The sequence below is a fragment of the Cebus imitator genome, unplaced genomic scaffold (assembly GCF_001604975.1).
Source record: "Cebus imitator isolate Cc_AM_T3 unplaced genomic scaffold, Cebus_imitator-1.0 Scaffold444, whole genome shotgun sequence".
In the NCBI taxonomy this organism is placed as follows: domain Eukaryota; kingdom Metazoa; phylum Chordata; class Mammalia; order Primates; family Cebidae; genus Cebus; species Cebus imitator.
Genome location: NW_016107759.1, coordinates 2,006,021 through 2,019,009, shown reverse-complemented (window position 1 = coordinate 2,019,009; position 12,989 = coordinate 2,006,021). Strand labels below are relative to the sequence as shown.

Genomic DNA, 12,989 nt, shown 5'->3' with positions numbered 1-12,989 from the left:
GCCCAGGCTGGAGTGCAGTGGCCAAATTTCGGCCCACTGCAACCTCCACCTCCTGGGATCAAGCAGCTACTCCTGCCTTGGCCTCCCATGTAGCTAGGATTACAGGTGCCCATTACAACACCTGGCTAATTTTTTGTATTTTTAATAGAGACAGGATTTCGCCATGTCAGGTAGGCTGGTCTTGAACTCCTGACCTCAGGTGATCCACCTGCCTTGGCCTAACAAAGTTCTGGGATTACAGGCGTGAACCACCATGCCCAGCCTGAAGTTTTTTTAATGTTCAACAATTTATTAAACTTCTATATCTGCTAAAAATGTTCCTGAGCATTTAAACACGTACTAGAAAATGAAAATGTATACATTTTGTTGATCAGATTCTTTAAGATATTTGGAAGTTCTTTGGTCATATTTCATCACTACTGTGTGTTTGGTTAACCCCTTCATGTTTTCATACATATTTTTATACCTCATCTGGAGTTATAATGAACTTAGCAGACCTATAAGAAAGAGAAGCCTATCTCCAGCCAGAGTGCTGATGTGTCACTCTGGAGTGGGATGTGTCTTCTGGGTGGCCCTGCCCTGTCCGCCCCCAGGGCCGGCCTTCTGTGTGGTCCTGGGACTCTGTGCTGCCAGCACTGCCCGGCACCTCTTATATCTGCCACCTGCCGCCTCCCTTCTCCACCTCTGTGTTCCTTGTGTTGGGTTCACGGAATGTTCTGTCTAGATTTGTTTTTGTCTTTGTTATGTGTCTTGCGATCTTTTTTTTTAAAAAAAAAAAACATTATTTTGTTGAGATAGCATCTCACTCTGGCCTATGCTGGAGTGCAGTGGCACAATCATGGCTCATTACAACCTTGACCACTTAGCGTCAGGCAGTTCTCCTGCCTTAGCCTCCCATGTAGCTGGGACTACAGACGCACGCCACCATACTTGGCTTATTTTATATTTTTTTGTAGAGACAGGATATTACTGTATTGCCCAGGCTGGTCTTGAACTCCTGGCCCCTAGGGATTCTCTTACCTTGGCCTTCCAAAGTGCTGGGATTACAGGCATGAGCCACTGTGCCCAGCTTGCTTGTGTGTGTGTGTGTGTGTGTGTGTGTGTGTGAGAGAGATTACAGGCACGCGCCACCACATCTGGCTAATTTTGTATTTTTAGTAGAGACGGGAGTTTCTCCATGTTGGTCAGGCTGGTCTCGAACTCCCGACCTCAAGTGATCTGCTCACCTTGGCCTCCCAAAGTGCTGGCTTTACAGGCATGAGCCACCGCGCCCGGCTGTTCTTAGTGTTTAAAAGGATTGCAGCTTGGCTGGTGAGGGTCCTTCAGGAGGGCTTCGCTGCTCCTCTGTCCTGGCACAGATGTAGGAGGAGACCCTGTGTTTTCAGACTCCAGGGACTCCAGGACCCTACTGAGACATGGAGTCAAGAGCTCTCCAGGGTTCTTTGAGTGGAAAATAGTATCGGAAACCACCATCAGCGTGCCTGGGCTTGCCTTGCGTTTTTCTACTGTAGTGCCGTGGGGGGAGGGGGACCATTGCCACCACTGTGAGGACACATTGGTGTCTGGGGAGGGACGGATTGTTACGGCTGTGGGTGCACCTTGCACGTCTTGTGGACGTAGCTTTGCATGCTGATCTTCCTTCTGTGCCTACTTACATTGTTAACTGGGTTTCTACCCTTCCTCTTCTCCTTCGTATTTCTGTGTCTTATTGACAACTAACTGTTCTGTAGTCACTTGGTTGACAGTTGCCAAACTGCTTTCCAAAAACATTTCCACCACAATCCTGGTTTTTCGTGCCAGCCACAGTGGCCTGAGTATGCTCATTATAGCCTTGCCAGCGCTGGGCGTCTCTGTGTATTGTAAACACGTGTGATCGTCACTCTTATCTCTCCATCCCCCATAATTAAAGATGTACTGTGCTGTCGCTGCTCTCCTTACCTTGGCCTTGAGGGAGTCGGCTAGGGTCATGCAGCTCGAGGGAGAGGAGGAGGGCCAGGCACTGCCTAGTGAAGTAGTGGGCGGCCATGGCATGGGCAGGGCTCCAGAGAGGAGGCTGGCAGCTCCCAGCGGACCTTGGGGCCCAGCTGGCCTGCCCCTGTGCTTGGCGTTTGTTTTTGACTGTTGAGATGAGGTCCTTCACCTTAGTCCGTGCGTTCAGGACAAGGCAGCCACCTTGAGCCTTACCTCTTTCTCCTCTTTGTCCCACAGTATGACGCCGTGCCCATCCAGTCCAGCGTGGTGTTATGTTCCTGCCCATCCCCATCAATGGTGAGGACCCAGACTGAGTCCAGCACGGCCCCTGGCGTTCCTGGTGGCAGCAGGCAGGGCCCTGCCATGGATGGCACCGCAGCCGAGCCTCGGCCCAGTGCCGGCTCCCTGCAACACACCCAGCCGCCGCCGCAGCCTCGGAAGAAGCGGCCTGAGGACTTCAAATTTGGGAAAATTCTTGGGGAAGGCTCTTTTTCCACAGTGAGTATATGCTGCTGCTGCTTGTCAAATGCATGTGACTTCCTTGGGAGGTTCACCTTCCTCGGGTCTTGCCAGAGACTCCCACACAAGGCTGGTGTGCTTCTGGGCAGCAGGTCTCAGGCCACTTAAGGGGTGTTGCCTGTTGTGAAGGCCACTTGAGTCTTTGGGGGCTGGGTACCCACCAAGCAGATCATGTGATGAATGTAGCTAAATGTTTAACCTGGTTTTGTAGATGAGAATGTTAAGATGTATTTCTTGATGGTCTGGAGAGGTTTCTTCCGATGGAGTAAGTTTCATTTTAACCTGGCATCAGCAAGTTGCATTCTGTGTCCTTGTGTCTCACTGGCAGGGCCCTGGGAAGCTTTTCTTTTCCTTAGATTGAAATTTAGTATCAGTATTAGTATCTCTCCAGAGTTTTTTGAGGACATCTAATGACTCTTTATTTCTCTGTTTTGTTTTTTTAAATACATAAAACAGTACATTCTGGACATTTGCTGGTGATACAGTCTCCAGATTCTTGTGTTCTGAGTTTCACAAACAGAAATACTGTCACAGTACTGTCAAGCCTTGTTACCTTTCTTGGAGTGTTTTTTCCTCTGAAAGCAAAGAAATGAAGGTTCAAAGCAGCTGACATGGGACCCTTTGCTGAATTGGGACGCGTGAAACTGTGTGTGGTTGTGGATTTAGTGAAGGTGGTAATGGGTTCTGGGGAGGTCTGAGCAACTCGGGGTGCAGTCTCCATGTGGGCCTCTGTAAAGAGACAGATTCCAGCACTGCCACTGTGTATGTGCTGGGGCCGCTCCAGGGAGCCCTGGGGGCTCCTCACTCTTGAGAGCTTAGGTGAGTTCCTGAATATTTCTTTCTTGCCTGACCTTTGTGAAGAAATCATAATGTGAGATATATTTTTTTTCTCTTTTTTACGTATATGAAATATTACAAGATGCAAAGAAAAACATGAAATGTAGCTTACCCATATTCCTAACATTGTTTTAGTTAATGTTAACTTTTGTTGCCCTTATGCTTTAGGTTTTTTAAATTGCACCTTTTATGAAATAATTTTGTTTATAAAAAGATTGTGCCATCATGAAAAATACCTTCAACCATGAGTTGCTAGGCTGGCATTTCATGCAAAGCTTTGGGACTCAGATCCTTTCATAAAGAAGAATCTCTCTTTGGAAAGCCTTGGGCATTCTGCACGGCTGCTTACATCAGTCCAGTGAAAGAAGAGGCCTCCCCTTTTCCTCAGCTTTCCTTTTTTTTGAGACAGAGTCTTCCCCTGTTGCCCAGGCGACCGTGCAATAACATGATCACAGCTCACTGCAGCCCTGACTTCCTGGGCTCAAGCAGCCCTCTTACCTCAGCCTCATAACTGGCTGAAATTACAGAAATGCACCACCAGGCCCAGCTAATTTTAATTTTTTTTATAGAGATGGGGTCTTACTTTGTTGTCTAGGATGGTCTTGTACTCCTAGGCTCAAGTGATCCTCTCTCCTCAGCCTTGCAAAGTGTTGGGATTACAGGCGTGAACCACTGTGCTTGGCCTCTTTTACTTCCTTATATTCCTTTTTAAAATTCAATTTAACTTTGTTTTATAATGTATATATTTATCCTTTTAGAAACAGGATCTCACTCTGTCACCTAGGCTGGAGTGCAGTGGCATGATCATAGCACACTGTAGCCTCCACCTCCTGAGCTTAAGAGATCCTCTTGCCTCAGCCCCCTGAGTAACTAGGACCACAGGCATGTGCCACCATACTTGGCCCTTACATTTATCTTGACTGAAAAATGAAGCCTTATTTGTGAAGTTGCCTGTGTTCCTGGGTTCCCGAGGTGGGTGGAGAGTAGGCATTGTCCTTCCTGGGGCTGCAACTCGTGTCTTTCTGAACATGCACTAGGGGAGCCCAGGAGAGCACTGTGAGCTGGAGGCTCCTTCCTGGGGCTGTTCCGAATTCACTGGGTCTCAAATTACGTGTGTTATCCTTAGTTCTTTCTCAGCATTCCTGAAATAGAGATCACCCAAAAGTTGATTTCCAGGGGTGGGGTGGGAAAGGACAGTGATAGTTACAAGGCTGGGCAAGAGCTAGGTGCAGTGCTGGAGACCCCAGGAGGTCCCCTGAGAACGGTCACAACCTCCAGGGAAGGACATGTCATGTACTATTTGCTCATGAATTGTTGAGTTTAGACAACAGAAAGATCACATCAGTATCCCCTTAGAAAGAGTTCCACTGAATATTGGTGCTCGTTAACTATTCTTTCTTCCTTTTTTTTTTTTTTTTTTTTGAGACGGGGTTTCACCATGTTGGCCAGGATGGTCTCGATCTCTTGACCTCATGATCCGCCCACCTTGGCCTCCCAAAGTGCTGCGATTACAGAGAGCCACCGCGCCTGGCCTCCTTTTTTCTGCATATGAAGCTAGCACGTGCTCTTGCGGAGAAATGTGACATTGCATAAACACATAAGCTAGAGATGGGAGCCCTGCCCGGCCCACTTCCCCTCACTCCCGGCTCCTCTGGGAAGATCTTAGGTACTTAGACTCCACAGAATCCAACCTTGTTCTTCCTGAGCACTATAGGCGTCTCACAGTTGCTTTCCAGGGTCTCTTCTGATACATCCTGTCAGGAATCCTGCCCTGATTGCAGCTCACAGCCCGGGGCCAGTTGGACCTGGCCCTGTGACCTCCTGAAGGTCTTCCTGCCAGCCCCCAAGAATGCAACTACACAGGTTTCCTCTGCTCCCTGCCCCTCAGGCTGTCCCCTGCTGGAGTCTTGGGAAATGCTTATGTACCACCTGGTGGAGAGGGAGGCCTCCTTGTGGCACAGCTGTCTCAAGCGCTCTGGCTAAACTGTGGGCCCACTAGGAAATCCAGTCTGGTGCCTCTGGGTGTGCCCCAGGCTAGTCAGAGTGGAGGGTCTCTCCTGTTTGGGATGCTTTACTGGAGTGCTGTGTCTCAGAGGTGGGGTTTGAGTGTGGGGCTCAGCTCAGCTGCGGAGAGGACAGGGCAGGAGGCCCGCGGGCATCCTTGGAAGGTGGCTCCCTCTTGTGGGCACGCAGGGCCGTGCATGTTGGTTTAGTTGCCTGTGTCCTTTACAGCCAGGTTCTATTCGTGGTATCTGCGAGCACCATCCAATGAAATGTATAACAATTATTTGAAAAAAAAAAAAAAAAAATCAGGGCAGCTTTTACAATGAGTGTATACTAGAAGGACATAATTTTTCCAAGGAAGCCCATGTGCCCCACCACTTATGGTAGTAGTACTCCTGTGTCTTCCTGCTCTTCATGAAGTGCGTGCCAGTTGAAGGCGCTCCTGAATTCATACTTTCGTTGCACCATGAGGACTGTTAGCAGCTGATCAAGAAGCTTCTGGAAACAGTAGAGACATTGATGTGTTTTCTGTCAGTCATTAGAACACATTGACACAACTGTTGGCTTTTAGCTCTGTTTGTTAGCACAAGACCCAAAATATTTCACTATAGGTTCAAACCTTCAGTGGGGACAGGAAGCCTGCGTATGGGGCAGAGGGACTTGTCAGAGTCAGTGTGTCCCGGTTTTACATTGTGTTTTTCTTTTTTTCTTTTTCTCATTTTCTTTCCAAACCAGGTTGTCCTGGCTCGAGAACTGGCAACCTCCAGAGAATATGCGAGTGAGTATGGGCTCCAGGGAGCTGTGCGCCTGGGAGCAGGGCCAGCAGCTCCATGCAGGGCAGCCGGGGTGGCAGGACCGGGGTTTCTGTGCTGACTTCAGGATGCAGGACACTGTTGGCCTTAGAGACCTCTAGGCTAGTGTGTACAGTGTTTGAAAGACTTTAATTTGTACCATTTACCTTTGTGAGTCATGTCTTTAGTGTGTTTTGTTTCTAATTGTAAGTAATTCACTTCTCTCTCACCTGAAGTTAAAATTCTGGAGAAGCGACATATCATAAAAGAGAACAAGGTCCCATATGTAACCAGAGAGCGGGATGTGATGTCGCGCCTGGATCACCCCTTCTTTGTTAAGCTTTACTTCACGTTTCAGGACGACGAGAAGCTGTGTATCCTTTGCGTGGTTGGTGCCGTCTGAAGCCACACCAGTCACCCCCTTCGCTTGGAATCAGATCCTGTTGTATGTTCTCACAAGCAAACCCACCTCCCTGCCAAGTGGGGTCCCTCAGGCCACTGATGTTCAGGGAGGCAGCCAGGCAGCGCCAGGGTGTGGCTGAATTTCTGCCCAGGATATCACCTCCCAGAGAAGCCATTGATGTGGCTCCAGCACATTCCCCTCTGGTGCGGCTTGCTTGGATGGTGTCCCTTGCTCCCCTAGTGTGCCATCTTTTCTGTTTTTAAACCTTGGCTCAGGAATCTGGGAGGCAAGGCCCCGTGAAAGTTGGGTGGGCCCCACCTCTGCCCCATCCAGTTCGCCTGTGGGCCTGCCAGTGGCTGGGCTGGGCTGGGCTGGCCACACTGTCCTCACCCCCAGCAGGTGCAGTCTGCATCTGCTCTTTCCCTCCCCTGCCACCCTCCAAGCTGGCCCAAGTGTCGTGGCTCCCCAATCCTGCCTGGAGGGGCCTGAGTCCTCCCACCTGCACTCCCTGTCTCTCCCGAGCACCTGGCTCTTCTGTGTTAGAGCTCTACTCCGGCCTGCTCCCACTCTTAACACCATCCTGCAGCTCCTTTGGCTGCCAGCTGAGTGTGTGTGCTCTCCTTGTTTGGAGGTGCTTGTCGAGTGCAGGGTGATGGGGATGTGCTGGTATGCCAGTGACGGCTCTGCCCTCAAGAATCTTAGATTGTGGTGGAGGAGCTGGGTGCGCACACACTCTCTGTGTCAGAGACTTCCCAGCAGCAAGATGTGCTGCCGAGAGTCTTAGGGCTGGGCAGGAGCTGGTGGTAGTGTGGGGCTCTTGAAACTCCTGGGCAGGAGCAGGGGTGTGGGGGGGGTCATGAAACGCTGTGGTGGGCTGGCCCCCTGAGCCGTGGCAGCCTGGCACTGACTCTGGACTTCTGTTTGTCGCAGGGAATGTGGGATTTGCTCTGGCTAGGCCAGGCCGGAGAACGGGTGGGAGAGCAGGGGCAGGGGGAGTGGTCGAGGTCTTATGAGCAGACTTGGCAAGAGAATGGAGTCAGGGGCGGCTCCTGGGAGTTGGCCCTCAAGCCTAGTGGACAGTGGTATCTCCTGCTGAACTGGGAGAGACTGGGGCGGTGATGGGCTGGCATTTCATGCATCCGATGGTGTCACCATTCAGGTGTGAGTGGCTGGTTAGGTGCTGCCAGCAGAGCTCCAGGAGGACTCAGGGCCATGAGGAGTTTCACAGCAAGCTGGCAGGCTGCCCAGAAGATGGCTTGTCTGCGGGTAGAGCCTGGGTTCCCCCAGTGCAGAGGTAAACTCGAGGAGGGGCCCACCGAGGAGACTGTGACAGGGTGTTGCCCCTGAATTCGAAGGATAGAGGCCCAGAAGCCACCAGATCGCATGGTTTCTGATGGAGGGTGCTGGCTGCCTGGCGAGGGGCTATGAAGTGGTCAGGTGCACAGAGCCTGACCCATGGGTCTTCCCTGTGCCAGTTGCTGATGGTGGATGGGCAGTTTGTTGGGGGGATTGTTGAAGGAAGAATAAGAGGTGAGGAAATGGAGACGGGTTCGCCCATTGGGGCGGGTTCTTCCCAGGGATTTTGCCTAGAGAGGACCAGGGGAGTGGCTGAGCAGCTGCCACATATATGGCCTGTGGTGGGCTTTGCTGTTGATTTGTGGAGGGTATTAGAGAATGCTGGCTTCTATGCAGGCCTTCTGTCCTCCAGTGTCATCCCTGTTCCTACCTCTGTCTCCCGCCCTCAGTGACCTCTTCACGGTATGTTCTGTCTCTCTCTCACCTTCAAGGCTGCCCCAGCCCTTCTCATGGTATCCTGGCACCCCACAGGTCTCTGCCCTCTTTGAGCCACGGGAGTCCCTCTGGCTTCCTGCAGAGCCCTTGGAATGCGGTTGCTTGTTGGTGAGAGGCTGTAGCAGAATTGGACACGCTTGACCTCTCCCATCCTCTCCTCCCAGGGGCTCAGAGTCCAGAGGAGAGTGATCTTGCTGTTTCCAAATGGGATTGGCCAGAGCAGTACAGGTGGTGGGAACTCCAAGTCTTTGTCCAGTGGTCCATGTTGCTCTTCGTCGTTAAGTCAGATTCCAAAGCCCGAGGAGGTCGTGAAGGCCCACTCACCCCTGATGGGAACGAGACCCCTCCTGGTATCCTCAGTGTGGGTTGTATTTAGAGATGGACCTGGACAGGGGCCATTTTGGGCAGCCTGGGTTTCTCCTCATTGTCTTCTTCTGGGTTTCTCCTCATAGCCCTGAAGCTGCAGGCTCATCCTTGGTGGGAGATGATGGTATCCTGGCAAACAGAAACCAGAATGAAGCAGGCAGGCCAGCCTGACTCCAAGCATGAGCTGCCCTTCCTGGCCTCAAGGGCCACTGCCCAGGGTGGGCAGGGACTTGGGTCCCCATGTCCTGGGCTTCCAGTGACTGTGAAGTATTTGGAGCCTTCCTGTAATGGACATAGACATTTGGCGCTTCCAGGGGAATCTGTATATAGGATCCATTTATTGTTGGCCTTAAGTCCTCTTGGAAAAGGAGGCTACAAATGGTGCCATCACAGGACAGCGGTGCCTAGAGGAGGGGCCCTCCCAGACAGACTGCATGAGTGCAGAAGTTTACGAAATGGCTTTTGTCTTACAAAATGTGTCATTTGGCCAGGTGCGGTGGCCCACTCCTGTAATCCCAGCGCTTTGGAAGGCCAAGGTGGGCGGATCATGAGGTCAAAAGATTGAGATCATCCTGGCCAACATGGTGAAACCCCATCTCTACTAAAAATACAAATATTAGCTGGGCATGGTGGTGGGCACCTGTAGTCCCAGCTACTTGGGAGGCTGAGGTAGGAGAATCTCTTGAACCCAGGAGACGGAGGTGGCAGTGAGCCGAGATCACGCCACTGCACTCCAGCCTGCGTGACAAAGTGAGACTCCATCTCAAAAAAAAAGTGTCACTTTATCCATGAAGGAGGGTGCTTGGAAGGGCAGTGCCACATGTGGATGCACAGCACAAAGAGCCTGGGTCTCAGTCAGGGCAGGGGCTGCCCCACTCTCCGACCTCCGCTTCCCCTGTCCCCAGGATCTTTGTGCATTGAAGCCTGCACATGAGTTATATGCGCTTTTTGGTCAGGTCTGTAGGCCGTCTCTAGTGGTTCCCTTTCACTGAGGCCGTACACGCGGCATGGGCCATAGGGGCATTCGGGGCTGAGAGGTTCTGTTCACCTTGCCTGGAGACACTGTCATTGTGTTCTTGATGAGAAACCCCATACTGGTTCCACATCTTGGAGTGAGGGCCTGGGATTCCCATCAGATCCAGTAATATGACTGTCTTGGGCCATACGTACTTTCAGTTTGCATTTAATTAAAAAAAAAAATTCTTACCAGACTTAAGGTTAGTTTCTGAAAAATGATTTTTAAAATAAAAAAACTGGCCAGGCGTGCCTATAGTCCCAGCCACTTGGCTTGGTTAAGGTGGGAGGACTGCTTGAGTCAAGGCTGCAGTGAGCAGTAATTGTGCCCCTGCACTCCAGCCTGGGCAACAGTAAAACCTGTTAACAAAGAGTTTTACACTTTTTCTTAACTGCACAATATTCAGATTTCGGCCTTAGTTATGCCAAAAATGGAGAACTACTTAAATATATTCGCAAAATCGGTTCATTCGATGAGACCTGTACCCGATTTTACACGGCTGAGATTGTGTCTGCGTTAGAGTACTTGCACGGCAAGGGGATCATTCACAGGTAACCTCGGGGGTGGCTGGGTGGTGTTTGCAGGATGTCAGTTCAGTGATCACGGCCAGTGACCATTTGGCTCACAGGCCATGGCTGATGCCCAGATGGTCCCCACCGTTGAGGTCAGCCTGGTTGGAGTGCTCCCTGGACGGGTGTGACTGAGATGCCTACCAGCACCACAGCATGAGTGCCAAGGCGAGGCCACATGTCCACGGAGCCATGGCGTGGAGAGGCTCTCCTGCAAATACCATGTCAAATGGTTGAGTGTCTTTCCTGGCAAGCTAATGATTCTTTATCTTTTTCAGCTGTAGCTTCTGTGGGTACTTACTTCTGGTCTCATTTGCCATGACTCTCAGAAGTGTGCATGGCTGTCATTTTGAGTTAAAAATGATAGATTATACTCCAGTTAAAATGACGGAAGCAGCTGTGAAGTGGCGTAATCCCTGCTGTGTACAGTCAGCACTTGTTTACTGTGAGCTTTAGGCCTACAGTTCTGGTTGTCGGTCTGTAAAGACCATAAGCATTCATTCATTCATTTTGTCTTCAGCAGAATTTAGAGTACGTAATAATGTTGCTGTTTTAAGTATTTCTTCTCAAATGTGAAAATCTACTTTTACAGGGACCTTAAACCAGAAAACATTTTGTTAAATGAAGATATGCACATCCAGATCACAGACTTTGGAACAGCAAAAGTATTATCCCCAGAGAGCAAACAAGGTGTGTGAGTTTTATTTCTAGCAGAGCCTGGGTCTGTGCTTAAGATGGAAAGCCACTTCTGAGGAGTGTGTTGCATTGTGTCATCTTCATCATTAACGATAAAGGTGTGTGATACCTTGGCTGTCCTCAAACAGATCTTGAACTTTCTCTGAGGAAGGCCCTGCCATGCCAGCAGGTCTTCCTGAGGGGGCCCCAGGCAGTGTGTGTTGGTGTAGAGGGGGAGGTCACTGGTTCTCGGCGCCTGCTCTGACTCATCCTCCCTACTTGTCTTCCTGGACAATGTGGGGTGCCACATTCACCCAGTCACCCACGTGCAGGACGTGGAACCAGTGGTCACCTCCTGGCTCTTCCTGCCTGTATTGCAGTTAGTTTTTGGGCGTCCACATCCCTGTACCTCGGTGTCCTCCCTCCGTTACCTGTCCGTCTGTCTGCCTGCTGGCCACGGGCATGTTGGTCATCACACAGCCTCCGAGCCCTGTTCCCCAGGGTGGTTAGCCTTGGACCATGTTGTAATAACTCCATGGGAGATGTTGCTGAAAGTTCACTTGGGCCAGAGAAGTGATCTAGGTTGTCCTAGCCAGCCAGGGGCATCTTCATGCCCTTTAGGTGCTTATTGTGTGGAAATCATAAACTCTGGAGGTATAAAGAATGGCAGTTTAAATTCTGAAGACTACTTCAGAGTGTTGGATGGAGAGAAGATAAAGCCTTGGGATGAGGTTTGGGGAAGCCGAAGGCTATTGTGTGCATTATAAGTGACCTTGAAGATGAACCTCGGGGGATTGCTGGAGTCTGTCTGGGTCAAGAGGCTGGGTCCAAGAGCCTCCAAGTGGTGCAGGGGCCTCTGCCTGGACTTGGGGTGCTTGTGAGAGAAAGGCCTCCATAGAGAGCTCTGTGGGGGTCGAAGGGGCTGGAGACCAGTTTGGAGGGGCGTGAGGGCAGGTTTGTTGGTGGAAGAAAGATTCAAACAGAAGTGACCGAGTTGTAGCTGCTCTCGTGTGGAAAAGGGGAACCGTGAGCACAGAGTGGTGGCGGTTCAGGCTCGTCTGCATGGATGGCGACCTGGCCCCTAGTAGCAGGAGGAGAGCACAGCTGGGTGGAGAGCAGGCCGTTCAGTAGAGCAGGCGCTCAGGGCTCAGCTCGGCTTTTCTGTTTCTGTGGAACCGGCCCTGTATTCTGTGTGCTGGGAGGCACCCAGCTGGTGCCCGTGGGTCTCTCTTGGCACCTTGCGGTAGTTGCTTTTTTCCTCCACCGGGCCTTATCTTTCCCTTCTGGGTGTTTTCCAGCCTCTGGGTGTTTTTACACTCAGGGCTCTGTACAGCCATTGAGGCCCTAAGACCATATCTTGGATTTGGGAACTTCTCTGAGAATCCTAAAACATCACCCTGGCTGTGCATGGTGGCTCGCCCGTGTAATCCCAGAGCTTTGGGAGGCCAAGGCAGGACAGTCATTTGAGGGCAGGAATTTGAGACCAGCCGCTGGACAACATGGTGAGACTCCGTATCTACCAAAAAAAAAAAAAAAAAAAAAATCAGTCTGGTGTGATGGCATACAACTATAGTCCCAGCTACCCAAGAAGCTGAAATGGGTGATTGATGGCGCAGTGAACTAGGATCATGCCACTGCAGTCCAGCCTGGGTGACAGAGAGCAATCAACCATGTTAAAAAACAATATTAATAAAAAATAAAACATTACCATTTTGGGCTAAAATTGAAAGTAACAATCAAGCCAGAGGCTCTTGTTTCCTAAGGTGGCTTAGTCCTGCTGCCCTCCCTGCCTTTGGCAGCCCCTTTCCACTCCCCGTGCAGTGGCATGCAAGAATGTGCACCTCCCACCCAAAGCTGCACAAAGCTAGGGAAGTCTTCCTGGCGTTTCAGACATGCTCTGAAACCTTTATCTGTTTGACTCATTCCTGTTAAATAGTAACCGTTTTACTAGCTGGTAATCCTATTTCTGTGTACACAATGTAACCTCATAACCCTCAATGTTGTCTGTGGAAAGTTGAACCAAACAGGAACTTCTGTCTCCCAAGTTT

The 12,989-nt window shown here is 50.7% G+C and overlaps 1 protein-coding gene across 2 annotated transcripts in view; it reads left to right on the top strand.

Moving 5' to 3' along the window:
* Positions 1-12,989, top strand: part of PDPK1 (3-phosphoinositide dependent protein kinase 1) — a 79,636-nt gene that overhangs the window by 29,366 nt on the left and 37,281 nt on the right. For both annotated transcript variants that reach the window (XM_017511219.2, XM_017511220.2), the window contains exons 2-6: positions 2,209-2,469; positions 6,067-6,109; positions 6,359-6,496; positions 10,104-10,248; positions 10,859-10,956. In XM_017511219.2, the coding sequence (XP_017366708.2) occupies positions 2,209-2,469; positions 6,067-6,109; positions 6,359-6,496; positions 10,104-10,248; positions 10,859-10,956 (685 nt within the window). The remainder of the gene's footprint in view (positions 1-2,208; positions 2,470-6,066; positions 6,110-6,358; positions 6,497-10,103; positions 10,249-10,858; positions 10,957-12,989) is intronic.